General features: G+C 36.7%; 1 protein-coding gene across 1 annotated transcript; it reads left to right on the top strand.

Annotated features, from left to right (window-relative positions):
- Positions 1 to 13,866: 13,866 nt before the first annotated feature.
- Positions 13,867 to 20,403, top strand: Tes (testin LIM domain protein). Its single transcript, XM_023162986.2, has 3 exons — positions 13,867 to 14,177; positions 16,338 to 16,481; positions 16,942 to 20,403. The coding sequence occupies exons 1-3, from the start codon at positions 14,036 to 14,038 to the stop codon at positions 19,872 to 19,874; spliced, it is 3,219 nt and encodes a 1,072-aa protein (XP_023018754.2). The 5' UTR covers positions 13,867 to 14,035; the 3' UTR covers positions 19,875 to 20,403.
- Positions 20,404 to 21,522: the final 1,119 nt, after the last annotated feature.

Here is a 21,522-nt window from a genome sequence, read left to right on the forward strand (position 1 = left end):
TACCTTGCGATGTTGAAGAGCCTTGTAATATATTTGAACTATCTGAGTTGACAATTTCATGAGCATTAACATTTCATTTTTGAAGTGGAGAGGACAATGCTGTAACGCTGGAGCTAGCTGTTGGGACTATTCTTTCAGCAATAGCCTTTCTATAAGAAATATATTGATCGATGTAACCCTCAGCTACTGTTGTAGGCTTCCATCCTCCTGGCTTCTTAATATCCGTTACATTTGCTCCTGATTCTGCTAGGAAAGAAGTAGAAGACCTTCTGAAACAGTGATCTGTATATTCCTTTGGTTGCAGGAGGTTCAGAAACTCAGCAATGTTAGAGGGCATTTTTCCAGACGTGTTTATACCAACTGGGTTAACACTGTATTTATAATTTGAGTATTTCAGAAAAAAATTTTGATGATTTATAACAAGGGCGTAATGCAACGTATTTATTAAAATAGTCAATGTTTTTCCCAACAATGCAAAAAAACGACCTGTTTTCGTTTTCGTATTTGGAATTTGAATAATGAATGATTTATCCATCAATGTAATGTCTTTTATTAATAAATGGCACAGCTCTTCACGATGCCAGGCTCCATATATTCCGAAAATAGTAGCAACTTTTATCATCAAATATTTTTCATCTGGCGTCTCATTTATAAACCTCTGGAGTGAGGGTCTATAACTTTCATTTCTCCGCTTTAAGAATGCTATTACCTTGAAATATTTGCTTGTAGTGACAACATTTTTAACGAGTGCACTCGACTTTATCATTGAAAACTTGTTCCACAAAGTTGACGCGTTCCATATTTTTTATTTCTCTTTTAGATAGGCTAAGAAGACGGTTTCGCTAAAATTGTCTTCGACGTTTTCAAGTCTACACCAGCTAAGAAAATTAGAATATGCGATGTCGTACTGCTGAGCCGATTTTTTTGGTAACAATTCAATTGAAGCTCTTTCTGCAGCTTCTTCAATATCATCAGGAACACACAATTCCTCACTATTGTGCTTAATTATGCAAGACATAAAAACCCGATAGAACTTTAAATAAAACGCGTGAGCCGTAAATAATACTGTTTTTGGTAACCAGGTGATTCGGCGTCACCTGACACGGCCACTTCACAGCAAATACGATAACATGAAAATAGTTAACTGACAAAAGATGTCAAAATGTGTTTTCATGGAAATATTGAATTTATCTACTTTATTATGGAAACACGACAGTTGTACAAAAAACTGAATGATATTTGTGTTAAAAGTAAGTTTTATTTTGTTCGCGAAAGTGCTCAACTCGCTACGCTCGTTTCGCAAACTTTTTTACTTACTGCGTAACGTCTTACCCGTGCTAGGAGTCGCATATTTGAAGTTAAGACCCCGTTAACCCTTAGCACAAGTATCAACTTTTGGGATTGTAATTAAGGAAGCGACTGCTGGGTATCGAAAAAATGTACATATTTTGAACACAATTTCGATATTTATCACTGATAATTGTAAACATTCTAAACATAAGCGGACAAAATATCCAATCAATCACTCCAATTGATAACTTATGGATTTTTCGTTGAGTAGTGTTCAGAAGTCTACAAGAGATATTTTTCTAACACCGATCAACTGATATTTGTGAAATGAATGTGTTTTCTGTGACTGGTAAGATTCAAAACCTGCCTATTTTTTCTGCAGGTTTACAAATTTCATTAACATCTCTATAAGCTTTAGATTTAACCTCCTCTTTCTTTTATGTGCCATAATTGGTATATATATATATATATATATATATATATATATATATATATATATATATATATATATATATATAATATATATATATATATATTCCAATATACGGTCTTATGATTTGACTCTTCCAATGATCCAAACACTCTGTCCCATTTAGAAGTATTTTAAGATATTTTACCGAAGCCAGGTATATGTTACAACATTCTCCGTTAAAATGTCAGAAAAGTAAATTTATAAATGTAACATTTAACGAAGTGAAAAACGTATTAGGTCTCTGTTCGGACAGAGAAACTTTTAATTTCTAATGAGATCCCGAGAGCAAAAAATACCTTTCAGAAGGGATACTCAGCAATGCATTTGAATATTGAAACACAGAGAGTATGTTTCAATGTATATAAGAATCTACATCTCAAGTTTGGTTTCGAGGAAAACAAACTATTACAAGCAACATCAGATTTGACCGAAATTTCTCTCTCAACTGTACGTAAAATAGTCAAAAACAAACCTTATGAACGCAAGACGCGATGTGATATGGGATTACCAAAACCTTTAGGTATTCATCTAATAAAATCATTGAAAAAAACAGCATACGACTGTTACAAAACCAATAAGATTCCTACAACTGAAATCGTTAGGAAGAAATTGAATACTTCCGACCATAACGTGAACTGCTGTGACAAAACTCTTCAGAATTGGATAATGAAACTAGGATTTACATTTAAAATAATAAACAAACGTCAAGCAGTCATGGAAAGCAGAAGAATAGTGGAATTGCGTAACAAATACTTAGAACAAATAACTAAATATAGACAAGAACAACGGCAAACTTTCTATTGGGACGAAACTTGGTATGACAGTCACGACACAGTTACGAAAGGGTGGACTGATGGTTCGAGGATGTGTACGCCTAATATGCCTGCAAACGAAGGATAGCGACTAATCATTGTGCATTGCGAAGGAAGTAAAGGATGGGTTTCGAATTATTTTTTTGAGAAATGGCTTGAAAACACATTGATCCCAAATTTGGATGCGAATTAGTGTAATAGTTCTTCGCTTCCTATCATTCGCGACAGCTCATCAAAGTACCGAATAAAAATTCGAGGAAAGATGAAATACAAAGTTTTTTAATGGATAACAATTTGTATTTTGAAGATAACTATACCAAAAACCTACTACTTGAAATTTTCCAGACAAAAACATTTGAAAAAGTGTATGCTCTTGAGAAGTATTGCTGAAAAGTATGGACACACCATACCGAGACTTCCCCCCTCTTTTTGTTTTCAATCCCATCGAGGCTCTATTCAAACTGTAGTTTGAGTAGAGGCTTGATAATGATAGCACGACCAGCTATCAAAAGCGCTCGCATATAATAAATAGGAGTTATAACACTTCAAATCCTTTTTGTAACATAATATTAATATTAAAATACTGAAAATGAAGGAAAATAAGTTGCATCGTTCAAAATATATATATATCATTCGGCTCCCGTAAATCATTTTCCGGGAGGCGAATACTCTTTCATTACCAAACTGGAAGTTACATGGGATATATACTCTATCCACCTAAGCAGAAGAGTGCTCCAAAACATTAACATGCATAGTGCACGTGCTTTCCCAGACAAGGCTGCTTGTACAGCCTTAGTGCTTAGAAGCACTAAGAAACGACCAATTTTTTTAATAATATTTGGCTGGATATAGGAAAATCTTTTAGGTGGAATGTTGGGACACGAATTAGCAGTTTCTTCAGCCGTACCAGTACATGACATTTTTTTAAATTTTAAATTTTGAAATACCATAAAGTCACCACAGGCGTTAAAACGTAACTCACGACTCCGACCCTGTAGCGACAGACCTGAATGAATTTCGCCAGCCGATTGCAATTAAATCTGATAGGCCAGCGTAAGGAGGTTTGTTTATTTTACCCAAATAGATGCAAATGTGCGTGACGGAAGAAATTAATCTTATGAAGTCAATCATTCCAGAAAACAATGAAAAATATACCATATTATTAGAAAATAAACTTCTATTGAATGAAAAAATTAGTTTGCTGATGAATAAAAACACCAATAACAGCAAATGTCGGAAGATAAGACCCATCAGCAAAATACCACAAAAAATGGGAAAGAAGATGTATTTTCTGTTGTAAATCAACCTCAAGAAAAAAAATCACTTTCTCAGACAAAAAGGGAAGAATGGACTGAAGTTGTCAAAAAGAAATCCAGAATTTAATTTTCATTATTTTCAGTATTTTTATTTTATTGTGTTGACAGTTTCCTATATGTTCATATATCTTCATTGTTATGGAAAGGGGCATGTCTGATTAATCTTCTATCAGAGTTAATTTCATTAGTGAAGACATTATGCCTTCGGGCAAGTAGATTCACTGTTGTGAACTCGTTACTCTGTCAGTATGAAAAAATCAGTTTTGTGATAACTATACTGATATTGTATTTTTGAAATGAAAAAAACTAGAATCGTATTAAAATACCTCGAATCGAAACGTTGTTTTATTGTTTCTCTCTTATCCTTGTCTGTTTGATTCAAGATCACTCACAATCAATTTTGATGAAACAAAATTTTGACCATTTTTGGTCAACTGATCGAAGATTCCAAATATTACTGAACTGTGTTGGTCTAGACAAGCACATGAAATGGGACTTCCACATACAAAAACTATCCAAAAGTATCGAAGCTTAGTTACGAAGGTCAAAATGAATTTAAAATCTGTTTAAAACCTGTTTTTCCGTTAACCAGCTGCGCCCCCCTAAGAGCGACAACTCTCAGAAGTCGAAATTTGTACGACTAACACGGTTGAACGACAGCAAGTGAAAATTGATCGTTCGGCCTGCGGCTTGAACCACTGGTTTACACGGCGGTCGATTGAGTGAGTGGAGCAAAGCACCCATGTCAACCCGACCGGCTACCGACCTACAAATTTTAAATTTGTTAAGAAACTTCTTAAAATAAAAAGTTTTAAAGTATTATACTTTGAGCCGGTAAAATCTCAACTGAGGTATGGTTTGATCGCCTGGGGGTTCCTATAATAGTCATATGATCCAAAAATAGAATAATTTATGGGAAAAATCGATTGTACTCCAGTGATGGTATTAGATCATATTATTATCAAGTATATTGGATATGAGGCAAATATTTTTGAACGTATTAATTGTGAAGCACAAAAAAGCGAACCTGAAGAATCCTCAATTTGCAACTCGGAAAGGAAATAGTCACCTTTTTATCCCAACAGCCTTCAAACTATTTAAAACCAAAAGTATTCAATGTAGTACCTGTTGAACTAAAAATGGTCAACTCCGTCTAGTTGTTAAAATGCAGCTGAAAGCTGGATTTTGGGTCCAGCGAGATTATTAGCTCATTGTCTGATATAGCAGGGGAGCCCATGATTCAAAATGGGGATTTACTCGAGCGTCATTGAGACATATTAGGTTGCAAAGCTTAGATGATAAGAAGAAAAAAATGTTATATAATATATACCTTTTCATCGGTGGGGGAAGCAGCTATAGATTTTTTATTTTTTCAATTCATTGAACTTAATTAATTGAAAAGCTCAGAAAATAGCATGCAAATAAATAAGTGAATTTTTTTAAGTAGAAAACTTGTATTCATGAGAAAATAATTGAAAAAAACTTTCTATGTTTTTTACCACTTTTATTTGTCACTAACGTTACTGCAGTTTCGTCCAATAAGGACATTTTCAAACTTGTATAAGGACATTTTCAAACTTATATATTGTATAAGGACATTTCTAAACTTATATATTGTATAAGTTTGAAAATGTCCTTATAGGACGAAACTGCAGTAACGTTAGTTACAAATAAAAGTGGTGAAAAACATAGAAAGTTTAATTTCTCTTTTCTTCTTTATGATTTCCTACCACGTAGTAACGGCTACATCCATCAATTAATTGATTAATTAATCATCATCTTCATCTTCATCACGAACGAGTCTCTGTGATCAGCTGTGATGGCGTCATGGCAACAGAATTCAGAGTGGGGACGGAGTGAGAGAGTAATAGATAGATAAAAAGTGAATAAAGAATAGAAGAATAGAAACACGGAGAGGGAAATATAGGTATCACACAGCTGCACGCATTAAACTTTATCGACGAATTTTTGTTATTTCGGCTTGCGGAAATCGTCAGATTATATATTTTTCGTTATCCTTGAATTATTTTCTTCAAAATGAAAAAAAAAATAGTTACGCTCGAGAATGTCGAATTGACGTAATTTTTTTACAACTTTGCTGCCCTCCCGTTTCTTTACGTCACTCTCAAATTGTCAGATTACTGGAATTTACACTTTTTAGCAGGTAATTAACTCACCCTACCTCAATCTGATGTAACGAATTAAAGAATTAACTGTCTTAAACAAATTTATTTTAACAATACTTCACTATCACAACTAATTTATTTACATCACTCAGTAACTAACGCTTAATTTATCTTCACCGTTTGTTAACCGCTCGAATCGCTTTCTTGGTACAGACTTCTCTTCGAGACGAATAGCGACGTTTTTATATCGTCAACGAACGTTCCGGATCCCTCTGCGAATTTCGGGACCCATCCGGAGTTTTCGCGGTATGCGTCATGCGTTGGCTGACACCGGTCAGGGCCGGCTTCAGATTCATTACATTGCCCCTCCTTAAAGACGTTTCGCCCCGAAATGTCATCCTTGGCGTGTGTCGATACCTGCAGAACTCTCCATATTTGCACTGTGAAGTTCGATGGAAGTAACACTCCACAGTCTTTATGCTCGGTCGTGGAAAATGGTTACCACACACCAAAATCTGGATGCCGCTGGATCTGAAGATCGTTTCCAACATGCTTCTCACAATTCTCCAGTCCAGCCTGTCGAGCCCAGAGGCTAATTTCGGGATTGCCAACTCCACGAGATTCTGGTCGAGCATCGTCTCCTTCAGTCTAGTAAGACTCCTCCAGACGTCTTCATAGGATGGTTTGTCTCGAGAATGATTTTTGGTCACCAAGTAGAAGATGTTTCTCTGACCCTTTTTCAACTGTAGCACTCCTCCGACTTCTGGATTCTGTTCTCGTAATGTTTGAAGCTGGCCGAATTTCTTGTTGAATACCACAGCGATGCCCTTGGACATTTGGAGATCCTCTGCTACGCAGTGAGCTAGGGCGTAATCAACTGGAACCTTGAAAAGGTCTCGTGGATCTTCTCGAGTTACCCCATGTACGACCTTCTGTCCGTTCGAGTATAAGGACATGAATTGCTGGAACGTCATTTCATCCTCTGGTGGTCTGAGGGCGCGAACTTGGTCGTGATTTCCAGCATAAGGAGCCAGTCTATTAAAATGGACGACCCTAGGCTTTCCTCGAGGTGGCTTATGGATTCGGTAGACGAGGTCATTAATCTTTTTCATGATTTTGTACGGACCTTCCCACGAGTTCCGCAACTTCGGTGATAAACCACGGCGGCGCTTAGGATTGTACAGCCAAACTAGGTCGCCGATTTCGAATCCTCCAGCATTCGCCTTGATGTCATAGGCCTCCTTCATTCTATCGCTGGCACTCCGGATGTTCAGACGGACTCGTTCATGAATGTCGTCCATTCTCTGCCGAAGCTTGCTGACATAGTCTTCCCCCGCAGTGTCTTGTTCTGGAGGCATCCCAAATTTTAGGTCGCAAGGAAGCCGCAGCTCTCGTCCCATTATAATACTGGCAGGGGTTTGGCCGGTTGACTCGTGCACTGCCAAACGATAAGCCTGCAGGAACAGGTGGAGGTATTGGTCCCAGTCTCTATGATGGTCAGAGACTACCTTGGACAAGTGGCAGTTTATAGTCCTATTCATTCGTTCCACCATTCCATCGGACTGTGGATGTAAGGCTGTGGTTCTGGTCTTTCGAATGTCCAACAATTTACATATTTCTTGGAACAGGTTGGACTCAAAATTTCTGCCCTGGTCCGACGTCAGCGACGTTAAAGGCTTCCTGGTTGGGCAGGGCATAGGCTTCTGCCCACTTGCTGAAGTAGTCTATGGCTACCAGGATGTAATGTTCCCATGGTGGGACTCTGGGAACGGGCCGGCGATATCGATGGCGATTCTCTCGAAAGGACTACCCACGTTATACTGGCGCATTGGAGCTTTCGGTCGTATCCTAGGTCCGTTACTGGCAGCGCATACAGCACACTTTCTGCACCAGTCCTTGACGTCGGCTTGACAATTAACCCAGTAAAACCGTTGTCTTACTTTCTGGAGGGTCTTCGTTACTCCCAGATGTCCTCCAGTGACTCCATCATGGATTTCTTTGAGCACCTCCCGTCGTCTGCTCCTGGGTACCACGGTCTGGTGCCTTTCTTCTGCACCGTCTTCAGACTCCAACACCCGCTTCAGAACCCCGTTTTCCAAAGTAAGTGAGTTCCATTGTGCCCAGTAGGACTTGATCACTGGCGAATAACCTGCTACCTCCTGCCACGATGGTCTTCGATTACTTTTCTTCCATCCGATGACTAAACCAAGATCTGGGTCTTTCTCTTGGTCTTCCTTGATCTTATCATCCTCCCAGTTGTCGTCTACAGCTGTAGTTCTACAAATAGCTACTTCCTTCTCTTCTGCTCGTCGACAATGTGAGCAGTCATCGGGGCAAGGTCTCCGTGATAGAGCATCTGCGTTTATTACGGGGGCTTGCTGGATACAGGCTGACGATTGCACCTTCTCATGGTCCCTCTCTTGTTTTTTTGATTTGGTGTTGGTTTTTTGAATGCTTGGACATTTTCTACGCACATGCCCAATTTTCCCACGGTTCCGGCATCTTATTTGTTTTCTTTCAGACAAAACTCCTTTTATCGCCTTTCTTATAGTGGCCTCAATATCAGCAGAACCCTGTCCATCTTCCTCCATAGTTTGAACTTTGCTCTGGCCTTTGCAGGATTGTTTTATAGCCTCAAACTCCAGAGCTCTTGCCAGTGCATCCACAAGATGTTTGGGACGAGCTAGCGTCAAGGCCTGCCTCGTTTCTTGGTCGCGAAGTCCATCCAAGAATGCCTGAACTGCTAACCGCTCCATTACATTTTCGGGTGTAGCAGGATACGCCAGACGGACCAATCGAGCTATGTCGGCTTCAAACTCCTGTAGGGATTCTCCTGATTTCTGGCAGCGGTTCTTGAGCTGTGAATGGTAAACGTGCTCTAGGTGGGCCTGTCCATACCGCAGTTCAAGATGTTTTACAAGTTGGTCATAGTCTTCCTGTTCCTGGGCCGTGAGGGTTTGCAGGATATTCGTTGCTTCTCCACGCAACGCCAATGTTAATGCTACCGCCTTTTCTCCTGCATTCCATCCATTCGCTCTGGCCGCAGCTTCAAATTGTCGGCGGTAATTTGCCCAAGGAGTTTTTCCGTCGAACTGGGGCGGCTTCATGGAGAGCTTTCCTGGTTCAGAACTGAGTTTGACATCTTTCAGTTCCGGAATTGAGTTTTCAGTAACCGTTTCTGTGGGGTGGGCAGAATTAACAATTTTGTTTTGCAACCTGCTAATTGTTTTCTTTATCTCGCTGATTTCTGCCTGAACTCCGCCTTTGATTTCTTCTACTTCTGTGTTCATTTCCTTCCTTATTTTGTCTATCTCTGTCTCAATGGTTCCTATTCTTTCTTCGAGTAGGCTCGCCACACTACAAAGATCTTTCTTCAAGCCTTCTGCATTCTCAAGAAGTTCTTCCTTCAAGCTATTCGAATTCTCTAGAAATTTATCTTCCAAACTTTTAGAATTTTCCAGAAGCTTCTCCTCCAGACTTACCGAATTTTGTTGAAGTCCATCGAGTTTGCTCATTATTGAACTCCAATCACCCCCAGAAACTTCGAATAAATATGTTTCGGGATCTTCTCCTGATTCAATCAAGTTGTCCCATAGTCTCTTCTGGAGTACTGATTTTTTCCGGAAGAATCTAGTTCCCTCTCCTCCAATTCTTGCTTCAATTCGGCGACTTTCAAGTCCACTAGGCGCACTTTTCTTGAACACATTTTATCTCTTACTGTCTATTTTACTCAAAAATGAATATGTCCACTTATTTAATGGAGTCCGAAATACTTATTTATTCTCACAAGTCTATTTTTCGCGAGAAAGGTCTATCAGTTTATATTTCCGTCGTCCGGTACTGTCCGCTTCGCGAAACACAATGAATCACCAGTCTATCTGCGCGAAAGTGCGAAAGTTTTATAGTCAATTTCACCGTAATACAAAAATTGTCCACCAAGCGCTCACAAATTTTAATTTAAAAATCCACTTCTGATCACCAATTGTAACGAATTAAAGAATTAACTGTCTTAAACAAATTTATTTTAACAATACTTCACTATCACAACTAATTTATTTACACCACTCAGTAACTAACGCTTAATTTATCTTCACCGTTTGTTAACCGCTCGAATCGCTTTCTTGGTACAGACTTCTCTTCGGGACGAATAGCGAAGTTTTTATATCGTCAACGAACGTTCCGGATCCCTCTGCGGATTTCGGGACCCATCCGGAGTTTTCGCGGTATGCGTCATAGTCGTTGGCTGACACCGGTCAGGGCCGGCTTCAGATTCATTACACTGACGTGCTCCAGAATTTCTGATGATCTATTTTTTTTACTAATCTGATCCTTTATTCCTCACAGGCGGCCTTATATATAGGGCTCATATTTGGTGGAGGTACTTAACCGGGTACAAGGTATCCCCCATGTATATTATTCTGCCGCGCTTTAGTGAATCCTGAAATCCCCGCTTGGGCTCCTCTATTAATAGACATGAAAAATTATTGATGATCTTTCCTAGATACCTAGTTATTACAGTTCTTTATTATTATTAATGTTCTTGCATTGAAATGCAGTGTTTTTTTCGGCTACTGCTTCAGAATGTTACAGAAATAAAATTATTTTTCAGAATCGAATAGAAAAATAAAAAGCAATAAAAAAATCATCTCTTTCTGAAACAAGCATCTGAAGCCTTTAGTGTTCATGTAGCCATGTTATATTACTTTCTTGTGCTGTTTCTATTTCAGAACGCCAAGTATTCATATTTTATAGGTATCATAATATAAACAAATCGTTCTGTGATTAGAATGGAGTTTTCTCTCAGAAACGTATAGTTTTCAGTCTTAAAATTTTCTTCTGGTGTATTGAATATTCTCTGTAATTAATATTTAAATTTAAATTACCTTATTATTGTGTCGTCGCTATTTTCCGTTTTTTTGTCGTGGTCTGCAGGTTTTTGTGTCTGAAGTTTCGTCTACTACTGCGGTAGATGGAGGTGATGAGGCAACAATCGAAGTGCTCGAGTTGGTGCTCGATTTGTTGTTTCCGTTGTTCCAAACGCAGAAATTACAATGCTGATATTTGACCCCGGCTTTATATAATTATTGGTGGGCGTGGCTTAGTTTCTCATAACTGGATTACCTGACCTTGTTTTTGTATAATTAGGGATGGGTAGCCAGATATCAGTAATGTTCATTGCCTCTGTCTGTTGGTTTCCTGTACACTCTGTAGCCCAATTTACCGTCTTCACTTCTGTTCACAAGAACATCCAAGAAGGCTAGAGTTCCTTGGATTTCTCGTTCTATTGTGAATTGGATTTTTGGGTCGAAAGGGATAAGATGTAGTAGAAAATCTGTAGGAAAATCTATCACGAACGTGTCGAAAACATAACGTAGCCCCAGCAATATGGTTTCACAGCCGCTTGCTCTAAGGCTCGTTGTTCGAAATTTTCCATGCCACCGCTAGACTTAAGTTCTGCCTGCCCATTTTGCGGTACCATCCAGGACCTAACTTCATATCTCTACTCTTTTCGATGAACTGTCTCGAGTTTTAAATAAATGAGTCTGTATTTTCTATATACGGTTGCGGTACGGTTATCAAGTATTTGGACAACTCATAAATTGGTGAACCTATCGAATTCATGGATTTTTGGTAAGCCATTTATATATGGCAAAAAGGCTTCGGATTTTTGTATGACTTTTTCGTGTTCTCTACTAGACGAATGGATAAGGAAACTCGTTCTTCTCAAAATCCCGACTGATTCTTTTGTATGTTCCTGGATCGAGTAAGGCGACAATTCTCTCATTATATTCCTTGGTGTTCATCACGACAATTTCTTTGTCGGCAGACAATATTCTTATCTGCATTGAGATTTTTCAGAGCCTCTCTTTCCCGTCGTGTTGTGTTGGAATTGGGTGGTTTTGCGCGGATTACAATTCCCGACGTTTCTATGCAGATTTCCTAACCAATGTCGTTAGACAAAATACGAATACTTGATTCCACATTGGCAATGATATCTTCGTGGAATACCTCGGCTGGAGCTATAGCAAAGTTTCCACCTTTAGCGAGTAGGTATGCCGAACTTGTCTGAAAGTTTACAATCGGAGAGGTTGAAAATTGTTTGTCTATTGAACTGTGGTGAAGGATTCAGCTCTCACTCAGGCTCTCGTATTTCTTTATATGTCTCTTGGTAATGGCTAATTTTATGATTTCCGTCGTGAGGCGGTCAGTTTTGTTCCAATCAATCCACAAAATATCGCATCTATTTCGGAAGTTTTCATAAATATATGACATTTCGCATATTTTTGTTTGTGTGCGCCACTGTCGGTGGAAGTGAAGTCACAATCTATCGCAGGTCTCTCCATTTCGGAAAACCCGCCCTACCGCGAATTGAACATCTTCAACGCAATCTGCATCGTAAATATATCTTTGCTTACTCCGTTGTGCAAGAATCCTACAACTTTATTTCAAATGTGTGTTGATTTGATAATTTAAAGTTGGAAAAAATAACCAAAAAATATTTTCAGTGACGGCCCTGGGTAATTGCTGTCAAAAATACTGGTTATTGATTATTTTTGGAACATATCCCAAACATGTTCCAAAAATAACCAACACCTTGATCGTTACTAACCTGAATTTTTGACAGCGGTTTCCTGAAAAAATATTTTTTGATGGATACTTTTCAAACAAGACGGTTGTATCAATTGGCGAAAGTGTTACAGACAAGTTAATTGATCTTGTAGTGATTAAAATGAATATTAAAGTTGGTCACCTTTTTCAAATATTTCTTTTAAGGTCTGATGATTTACCGGAGGAAGTGGAAAATCACAGGGAACTAGTAATATTGAACGATTCAAAAAATACCTTCACTATTATTTACTTCAGTCTGTCAATATCCATATTCGTTAAAACAAATGGGATGATTATAAAAAGGCACAGAAGTCATATTTCTTTAAGATTTTGAGTTAAGTACAGTTTTGAGTTCTCTACGAGTAGATGCACAGTTTGGCGTGAAAAGGGATCCTTGTCCTTATTATGTAAATGTAAATTTCAAATGATTGAAAAAAGGATCTGGGACGACAAATGAAATTTTAGTCGACAAGGAAATTGAATTTGATGTACGGGAACAATTTGTCTTTAAATATTATTTTATTCAAAGTTGACCAAATTTTCACTTGGTTTACGTTAGAAAACTAGATTTTTTTAAATGTCCATTGATGTTAGGAATCACACGTTAAAAGGTAAGACCTCGTTAGTCCTTAGCTCGCACAAGTTTCTCCACTTCTGAGAGTTGTCGTTCGTATGGGGGCGGCAGCTGATTAACGGAAAAACAGATTTTAAACAGACAGACAGAATTGGCCAAATATACCAGTTTTAACCTATATAATTCATTGTTTCCGTTATTTGAATGAGACAAGTGTTGATCACAGAAACTGTTTAATAGTGAAATGTACCTGAGACATATAGGTAATTCTCATTTCAGAAAATATAAATTATAAAAAGCGGTGAAAGTCATGTGATCCCACTAATATACGTATGTGAAATATGACATTTTTTTAGTCGCCAATTACAGAAATTCAGAAGGTTTTTTGGATTTATTTCAAGAAAACTTTGAAGTAACTGAAGTACCTTTTGACAAACAACCGTTTAAATAATCCAAATTCTGAGCCGTCATCTGCCAATTGTCTCGTACACTACAACAAAATCATCAGTTAGCATTTTGAAGTTTGATTGAACAACTTTCAGGAAACCGTATTTAATACCGGTTCTTCAGTTGGATCACAATAGTGGCGAATTTAGAACCATCAAACCACAGTTCTGGTTATTTTTGGAACACATCCTAAGTAAACATAATGACACGTGACACTTGTCACACAATTCTAATCACAACTCACAAGTTGAACCATCAAAACAATGTGTTTTTATTATGACTCATCTCATTTCATGAGATATTTGTCATCAGCAAATTAACTACCTGTTCATAATAAACGAAATATTTAGGCGTTGCCTTTTGAAGTTAATGGTAGTTGAAGCCTTGAAATGAGCGGGGAAATTGTTGTTCCAGAAACTCCAAATTGGCTGCAGGAGTTGGAAGCTAAAAGGGAAAGAAGGTTGAAAGCAAAGTTGGGACATGAAGCAGGAGCAGGTGCACCTTGTCTAAAATGTGCTGAAAAATGCCCAGGTACACCAGTTATCAATCCTTTTCATTTATAATTTAACCGACCATCTATTCTGGTGGTCGAGAGTGTGGAAAAATGAGGATTCACATTACTATAATAATGGAAGATGTCTGTTCACTAAGCCATTGTTATGAAAAGTAGATTCACTAGAAAATAAAATGGAATCCAAAAAAAATTCATTTTCAATGGTAATAATTCAGTGAATGTTTTGAATAAAGTAAAACACAATAACTGTAAATAAGAATTCTTTCAACAAGTTGAATAAATGTTGTTTCAAAGCTGTCTTGATTCAAAGAATGCATTGAAATAAGAACTACGATTTGAAAAAGCCAATATCTGGTTTAGGTTAGGAATAGGGAACCTTAAAATGAGATGAAAGGTAACTGAAGTTTATATTGTTCTGACTAATTAATACACTTTATTGTATGATTTTCACTATAAAGGGTTTAACAAAAACCGCGACACATGTTTCGCTACACAATAGCTTCCTCAAGAGTAAACACTTCAATTGATATAATGTTTTACTTGTTGTTTTTGCTTCAGTTTCAATTTTCTGAATGGTGATTTCAACTTATTTTATATATTGATGTATGACGATGCCAAGCACAATTGCCACATTTTTAATTATCATTATTGAATGTGTGTGTAAGTTTGTTAATGTGATATCTATGTATACCAAATATATTTTAGTTTTCTTTCATTTTATTAAGTAACATACTCTATAATCTGATATTTATTTATATTTAATTATACTGCTCCTTTACTTATTGTTGACCTACTATATATGTGGTGTTCACCAAAACAAGGAAATTGTGTCTCAAAATATGAGTTTTGACCTAATGATGGTTTGGTATACTTGAAATCATGCTCTTTCACGAGAACTTCGTCAAACTTGGGAAAACATTTTTTTTACACCTTTTTTTGGTAATCTTATGTTTAGAACCATTCGCTGAAAAAAGGTAGAGGTATGACATATTCTTCAAGTTCTAGTATACTGATGTGAGAACTACATCAAATTTATCTGAAACGCAGCATACGCAGTTTCACAATTTCCTGATGTAATATTCAAACCAGAACTTGCAGAAGATTTGTCTTCAATATATACAGCATCATATATCCCGTTAACTGCTTTGAACACTCGCTTGAAATCGTCACTCGCGTTCATTTCAATAAAATAGAATTTATGAAAATTATTGATTCATGATAAAATTGTCACGAAAATTACTAAACTGAAAGAAAACATTTGTGTTGATAATATAAAAAATCCAGAAATGAAAAGGTCACTTCAAGGTTACTTCAGAAAAAGTGACTTTAATCACCTGCATTGTAGCCCAATCGCAGACTTAATAACTATTGCTATATAACTATAGCAATGAGAATGAAAATCGCAGGTTGCAGGAATGACATTACAGATATCCAGACCAATGATATCAAGACCTCACACTCTATTGAAGGCGTGTACATAGTAGTAATATACTGCGAAACTTCAAACCCGTTTTTCACGAAAACTTGTTTTTCGTACACTATGTACCTTTTTTCGGCGAACACCACATGTAAGTTATGAATCGAAAATGGTGAATGAATATTATTTTTAGTACTCAGTCTTTAGCCTGGTATTCTGAGTATGCTACGTCAATAAGTATCCGAGCCATCTAGAGAGCATTGTGGCTTTTTGAAGACCTGCCAGTTATATAACATAGCAGAATGAACCAGTCTTCATCACTCTTCAGGCTGTTTGCAGCAATCTTTGTATTAACCCTACTACTAGTTTTTCATTTTACTTGGGCTGATAACTATTGTGATATTCTACTATTTTCTTGTTTAGAACTATATTACCATTAAGAGCATGAATTATATGTATTTAGTCAATATTACCATCTGGTGATATTAATTATATCCCCTATATATGATATTAGCTATTTTGAGATATTCTAGGAGATGGTTGTTGATAAAAAATAAGATAGAGTAGAATACCTGTATACAAATGGTAGGAAATATAGTTACTGAAGAATTATCTCGATGTTCCTTTACATATTATATATTTCAACATATATCTACTATTCTGCATTCTGGGGACTGACTTATTGCTTTGAGTTTTTACTGCATTTAATATAAATTAAAGAAACATGACGTCTTGTTAATAATTAAATATTTTAAACCAGGCTTGGACCTTCATTTTTGGAGAAAATGTTGCAAGCTTTGTAAATGTCCAAAGGAAGAACACGAAGTTCAAGATGATGATATTTATGGATGGGCACAGTTTCAACTGGTTGGCAGTAAACCAAATAAAATCAGGAAAAAAATTTGTAAGTTTCTATTTTGCTTTCACTTAAGTTAAGGGTGTTTTGAGTACAACAAATATGAGCGTTGTGTCATCCAGACTGATTTTGAATGGATAATCAAAATGATGATTGCAAGAATTGGTCTAATTTCGTTTCTTATTAAATTTTATGTTATTATTTATTATTATTCACATTCTTAGTCACTGAATAAATTTCTCCTGACACTTCATCTGCTCGAAAATATGATTAAAAATATGTCTGTCTTATTTCCATGCCCTAATTAATTGATGACATAATTATTTTCAACTCAGTTTCATGTATTTGTTGTAAGAATCCAAGTAAAAAGATTTCTATTCACTATTGAAGTAATGTGATATGAATACCTAAGACGACCAACGACTCAGAATTTTCATGAAATGCTAGTCATTTATGATTTGTAAGTTAATTCTGATGAAACTGGTTTTGAATGATTTTTTTTCCCTAGTGCTGCCTGGTAAAAAAGATGAATTGGATTTGGATTGGGCTCCCAAAGGCCATAATGATACTGTTGATAAATATCTTAAGACTTTGTCTACCGAACAATTGCCAGTTAAAGGTTCCCAAGCAGCTCAAGATAGAAAGCAACTCCTCCAGAAACAAATTCCTATTCATGATATTGATCCATCCCTTTGTCATGATCTTACTGAAGAAGAATTGAAGAAAATGAATGAATATATAGCACACGTTAAGGAAAGTAGTGCAGGTGTGGGCCAGATAGTTAGTTTATCAAGTATAATTAAAGGTAACCTACATATGTTGAATCCTGCAGAGTCAGCTATGATGGCCAGTCGCTATGCTAAAGGTATACCCTTATCAGAAATTGTTAAATTACAGTCGCAAAGCAAGGCCCTTTCACTTAAACCACAAGAATTAATCAAGAACTTGGAAAATATTACTTTGAATGACAAAAGTCTTCCTTATTTTGCTCCTGATGATATTTTGAACCAGCCAGAAAAACTCAACATGAATGACAAAAATCTTCCGAAATTTGTTCCTAATACCTTGAACCAAACCGAATATAACCTTGATCCTTTAGTGCCGAATAAATTTAATGACAAAAACTACCCAAGTTACAGTAATGACACAATTTCTCGACTCTCTAGTGCCCAGTTTTCTGGTGGTCTTGTTCCTCAAAGAAATAAGGGGAGTGGAGATAACCAATCTGTAATCGATCCTTCAATTGATCCCAAGTATCTCCAGAAAAATAATTTTGATTTTAAAAGTAGACCCAGTCAGTTCCTACCTCAAAATGTGCCTTATAATTTACCTCAGCCAGGGCAAAATGTTCTTTCTGAAGACAACTCAGGTATTTTTGACTCAGGAAGCAGTGCCTTTGTCCCTTACCAGAAAACATCTACCACTATGAAACCTGGAGAAAGTTATGTGCAGAGTATTTCTTCTATGGATCCTTCCTACTCAAGTAATTTTCCAGTTCTGCGAGGAAATGTGTCCAGTGGATTAGAAACCGGAGATGAGTCCAGAGAAAATTTGGATGCTGTAGATCCAAATTATGCTATAACTAGTTCACCGGCACTCAAGTATAAAGAAAGTGGCAGTTCTACAGTTGGTAGGAGTCCACAAAGTGCAAATCATATCCGTAAAGAAAATAATTTGTTCTCTGGTGAAGTTAATCCACTAACATCAAACTATCCCAAAAGTGTTTTACCTGAATTTAAGTTTGGAAAAACTGGTAGTTTACCAGATCAGGCTTCCCAAAAATCCAATTCAAATCAGAAAGAAAATGCTGGTTACCATCAGTCTTTGGAAAATGTAGACCCTCTTGAGCAGAACTACTCCAAAATTGCTTCACCGGAATATAGGTATCAAAAATCTGTTGATTCTGCAGTAGGTAAATGGTCTCAAGACCCCCGTTCCTTTGGACAAGGAAAAGGTATACTTGATAATGATGTTCCATATGATGAATCTTTGGGGAGAAAGTATAGAATTAATGACCAAATTGGAAATAAGAATACTTCTAACATAATACCAAATAAGGAAGTATTACAAAAGTTTGCCCAAGGCAACACAGAAAGTGTTGGAGCTAAAGAAAATTATGAAAATACTCATAATATGAAAAATATGGCTCCCAGATTACCAAACTATGCGCCAGGCCGTTATAGTAATCATTCTGATGTTCAGTCCCCATCAAATATTCCTAAGAATTTCAGAGACCTAGCTTTCAGCACCCACGATCCAAGTAATGCCAGTTCAAATGATTTAGGAGATACTGAAAGTGAATTTAAATTTGGCCATTACAGAAAACCTGGTTCCTACCCTGAGAACGAAAATAGTTTCTCTAGGGGAGAAACACCCAAAAACTCCAGTGGCTTCAGACCAATTCAAGCAAATTGGAGAAATGCTGAAAGGCCTATCAACCAACATTTACCTGAGCAGCAGATGAGATATCAAAATGAACCAGTTGATAATCTGGTACAGAATCAAAACCCAAACTCTGAAAATAATTTTGACAATAAAAACAGTTATTCAAATATGGCCTTACCTAGTGATGAAGATTTGAGAAATGTATCCTCTTCTGGAGGTTTGAGGAAACCATTAGATGATTATAATTCTGATACTTTTGACAAACAGGCTTTGAACAATTTGAAACAATTAGGTAAAAATTTGCCTGAAATGCATCCCGGTAGTTTGATAGTCGATGAAACGTTTCTTCATCCTAGTCAAGTGAATGTTGGACTCATTCAAGACATCAGTTATCCTGAAATAAAGGCAGCTACCCAGGGAACGAATGATTTTTATGAAGACTATAGTCCTGATATTATCAGGGAAATATTGAACAACATGAAGTTGCCAGACTGCCACTACTGTAAAAGACCCTTTGAAGAAAAAGAATTTGCCATAACAATTGAAAGAGCCAATGTACTGTTTCATACTGGATGTTTCAAATGTGCTGGGTGTAACCAAATCATTGCTGACAATGTGTACTTCTATAACAAAGAGTCTGATAACATTTACTGTTTACGTGACTATGCAAAAATCAGAGGTTTTCCAAGATGTAAGGCATGTGATGAACTTATATTCACTAAAGAATATTGCCTAGCTGAGAATTCCACATTCCACTTGAAGCATTTTTGCTGTATCGAGTGTGATACGCCTCTTGCTGGAAAAGACTACACCTTGGAAGATGAGATGCCATATTGCCTTCCCTGCTTTGAACAAAGCAAAGCAAGTAAATGTAGTTCGTGTAACAGGGTCATTAAACCTGATGAAATTGGTTGTAATTTGAATGGTGTCCATTTTCATGCTAATGATGAATGTTTTGCTTGTAAAGTTTGCAAAAAGCCATTGATGAAAAAGAAGATGCTTTTGCGAAATGAAAAATTGTACTGTTCACATGAATGTTATGGAACTGAAAAATAATTACTCATTTTGACTGATTATACAGGGTATTCAATAGTAGGTTAGGGTGCAAAAAGGGCAGCTTGGGTATGGTTTTGAAAGGTTGACTTTTTATTTATAATGTGTATTTTTGAAGTGTATTTCCAATATAGGATACAATCAAAATAAGTGCCACAGTATATTATAGTGTCAAATTATATGATAAGAAATAGATAACAAATTATATCTACTGATATCAACTTGCAAGTTTTTGCTTTTTCTTTGAATTTTTTAAGTATTCATCAGACTGAATATAAACAATTTCTTTTGATAATTGAAGTATTGAATTTATATAGAGCTATGTGTTAATGAAAGACTTTGATAAATTTATTGTATAGAATTAACTTCATGTGGTGACCTTATGCCTATTTATATACATATATTATATATCATCTATAAGATTAGCTTATTTTTGTGCCATATGTATTTATATATATATTTTATACTACATACAACATATTTTTACATTTGTATTTTGATAAATATATTCAATGAGCTTCGAATAATTGCAGATTATTTTGACTTTATTCAACCTACCTCTTCTTTTTGGATCTAATTGATTATATTTCAGTGAAATCAAAATAACATTCTATATTTGGTTTATATTTCAAGGGTACTATAAAAAGTGGCTAATAGTGTTCAAAGAAAGTATTGTAGAATTGCAGTAACTGTGGATAATCATTAAGGACAATACTTCAAATTTATTCAAGAGTTTTAATTTCAACTGCAATACTTTGTATTAGTATTAAAATGTGCTTCTCATTTACTTCTGTGGATCAAGTATTCCTAAAAAATAGTCTATTGCTTTTAATATCAATAGCATTTGTGTTCCTACTCTTCCACCAATATTACGAACTGATGGATATCCTTTTCTCCAGAGGCCCAAATTTTACAATTATCCATAAAACACAAATGGGTATTCCATAAAGCATCAGAAAATTACCATAATGAGATGCAGAAAAGAAGGGGGCTGATGAAATACACCATTTCATGCTTCTCATTCCGATCCTACTCTACTTTTTTGGAGTAGTCAAGTGGACTCGAGAGGAGTTGTACCAACTCGACGTGAAGACCCAAAAAATGATATACTTCCACAGGAGTTTGCATCCTGATGGGTCCGTTCTAAGGTTGTACATTCCCCAACAACTGAAAAGTCGTGGACTTTGAGTTTGGAGTACCTTCATAACACAATGGTTTTGGTTGGAACCTGTAAAGTTATCAGGAGTTCGGATCCTTCCTTTTGTATGGGCTGGGACCATGAAAAAGTAGAGGTCGAAACATTTTTCATTAAGGGAGCTGCCCGAGCGGCCGATGAACTTGCTTTGGTTTTCAACACTGAGCGAGGTGATCACAACTCTGTCACACAAGGATAAGCCGATTAATTCGGTCTTCTTTCACTAATGAAGACTTCGACCTATCAAAGCAACTCAGGTCAAGTGAGGAAAGCGTATAACCACCTTCGGCACTCCTACGGTGTTGACGAGGCACCGGTGTTGCCTTATGCAACGGGGGATCTAGAATTCGTTGTGGAGAGTGAGCGGTTGGTACAAGCTAATATGCTTGATGTAGTCATCATAGTAAGATGATATTCATCATCGAGTTTTCATCTCAGAGTGAAGCGAGTAACGAA

The sequence above is a fragment of the Leptinotarsa decemlineata genome, unplaced genomic scaffold (genome assembly GCF_025532065.1).
Source record: "Leptinotarsa decemlineata unplaced genomic scaffold, Ldec_3_MD MMD2_tig00026354_RagTag_RagTag, whole genome shotgun sequence".
NCBI lineage: Eukaryota > Metazoa > Arthropoda > Insecta > Coleoptera > Chrysomelidae > Leptinotarsa > Leptinotarsa decemlineata.

What these genes read in the sequence shown, in the direction of transcription:
- Tes (XM_023162986.2), top strand. Translation starts at nt 14,036, where the DNA reads ATGAGCGGGGAAATTGTTGTTCCAGAAACTCCAAATTGGCTGCAGGAG. An exon ending in ATGTGCTGAAAAATGCCCAG is followed by an intron (nt 14,178 to 16,337) that starts GTACACCAGTTA and finishes ATTTTAAACCAG; the next exon opens with GCTTGGACCTTCATTTTTGG. An exon ending in TAAAATCAGGAAAAAAATTT is followed by an intron (nt 16,482 to 16,941) that starts GTAAGTTTCTAT and finishes TTTTTTCCCTAG; the next exon opens with TGCTGCCTGGTAAAAAAGAT.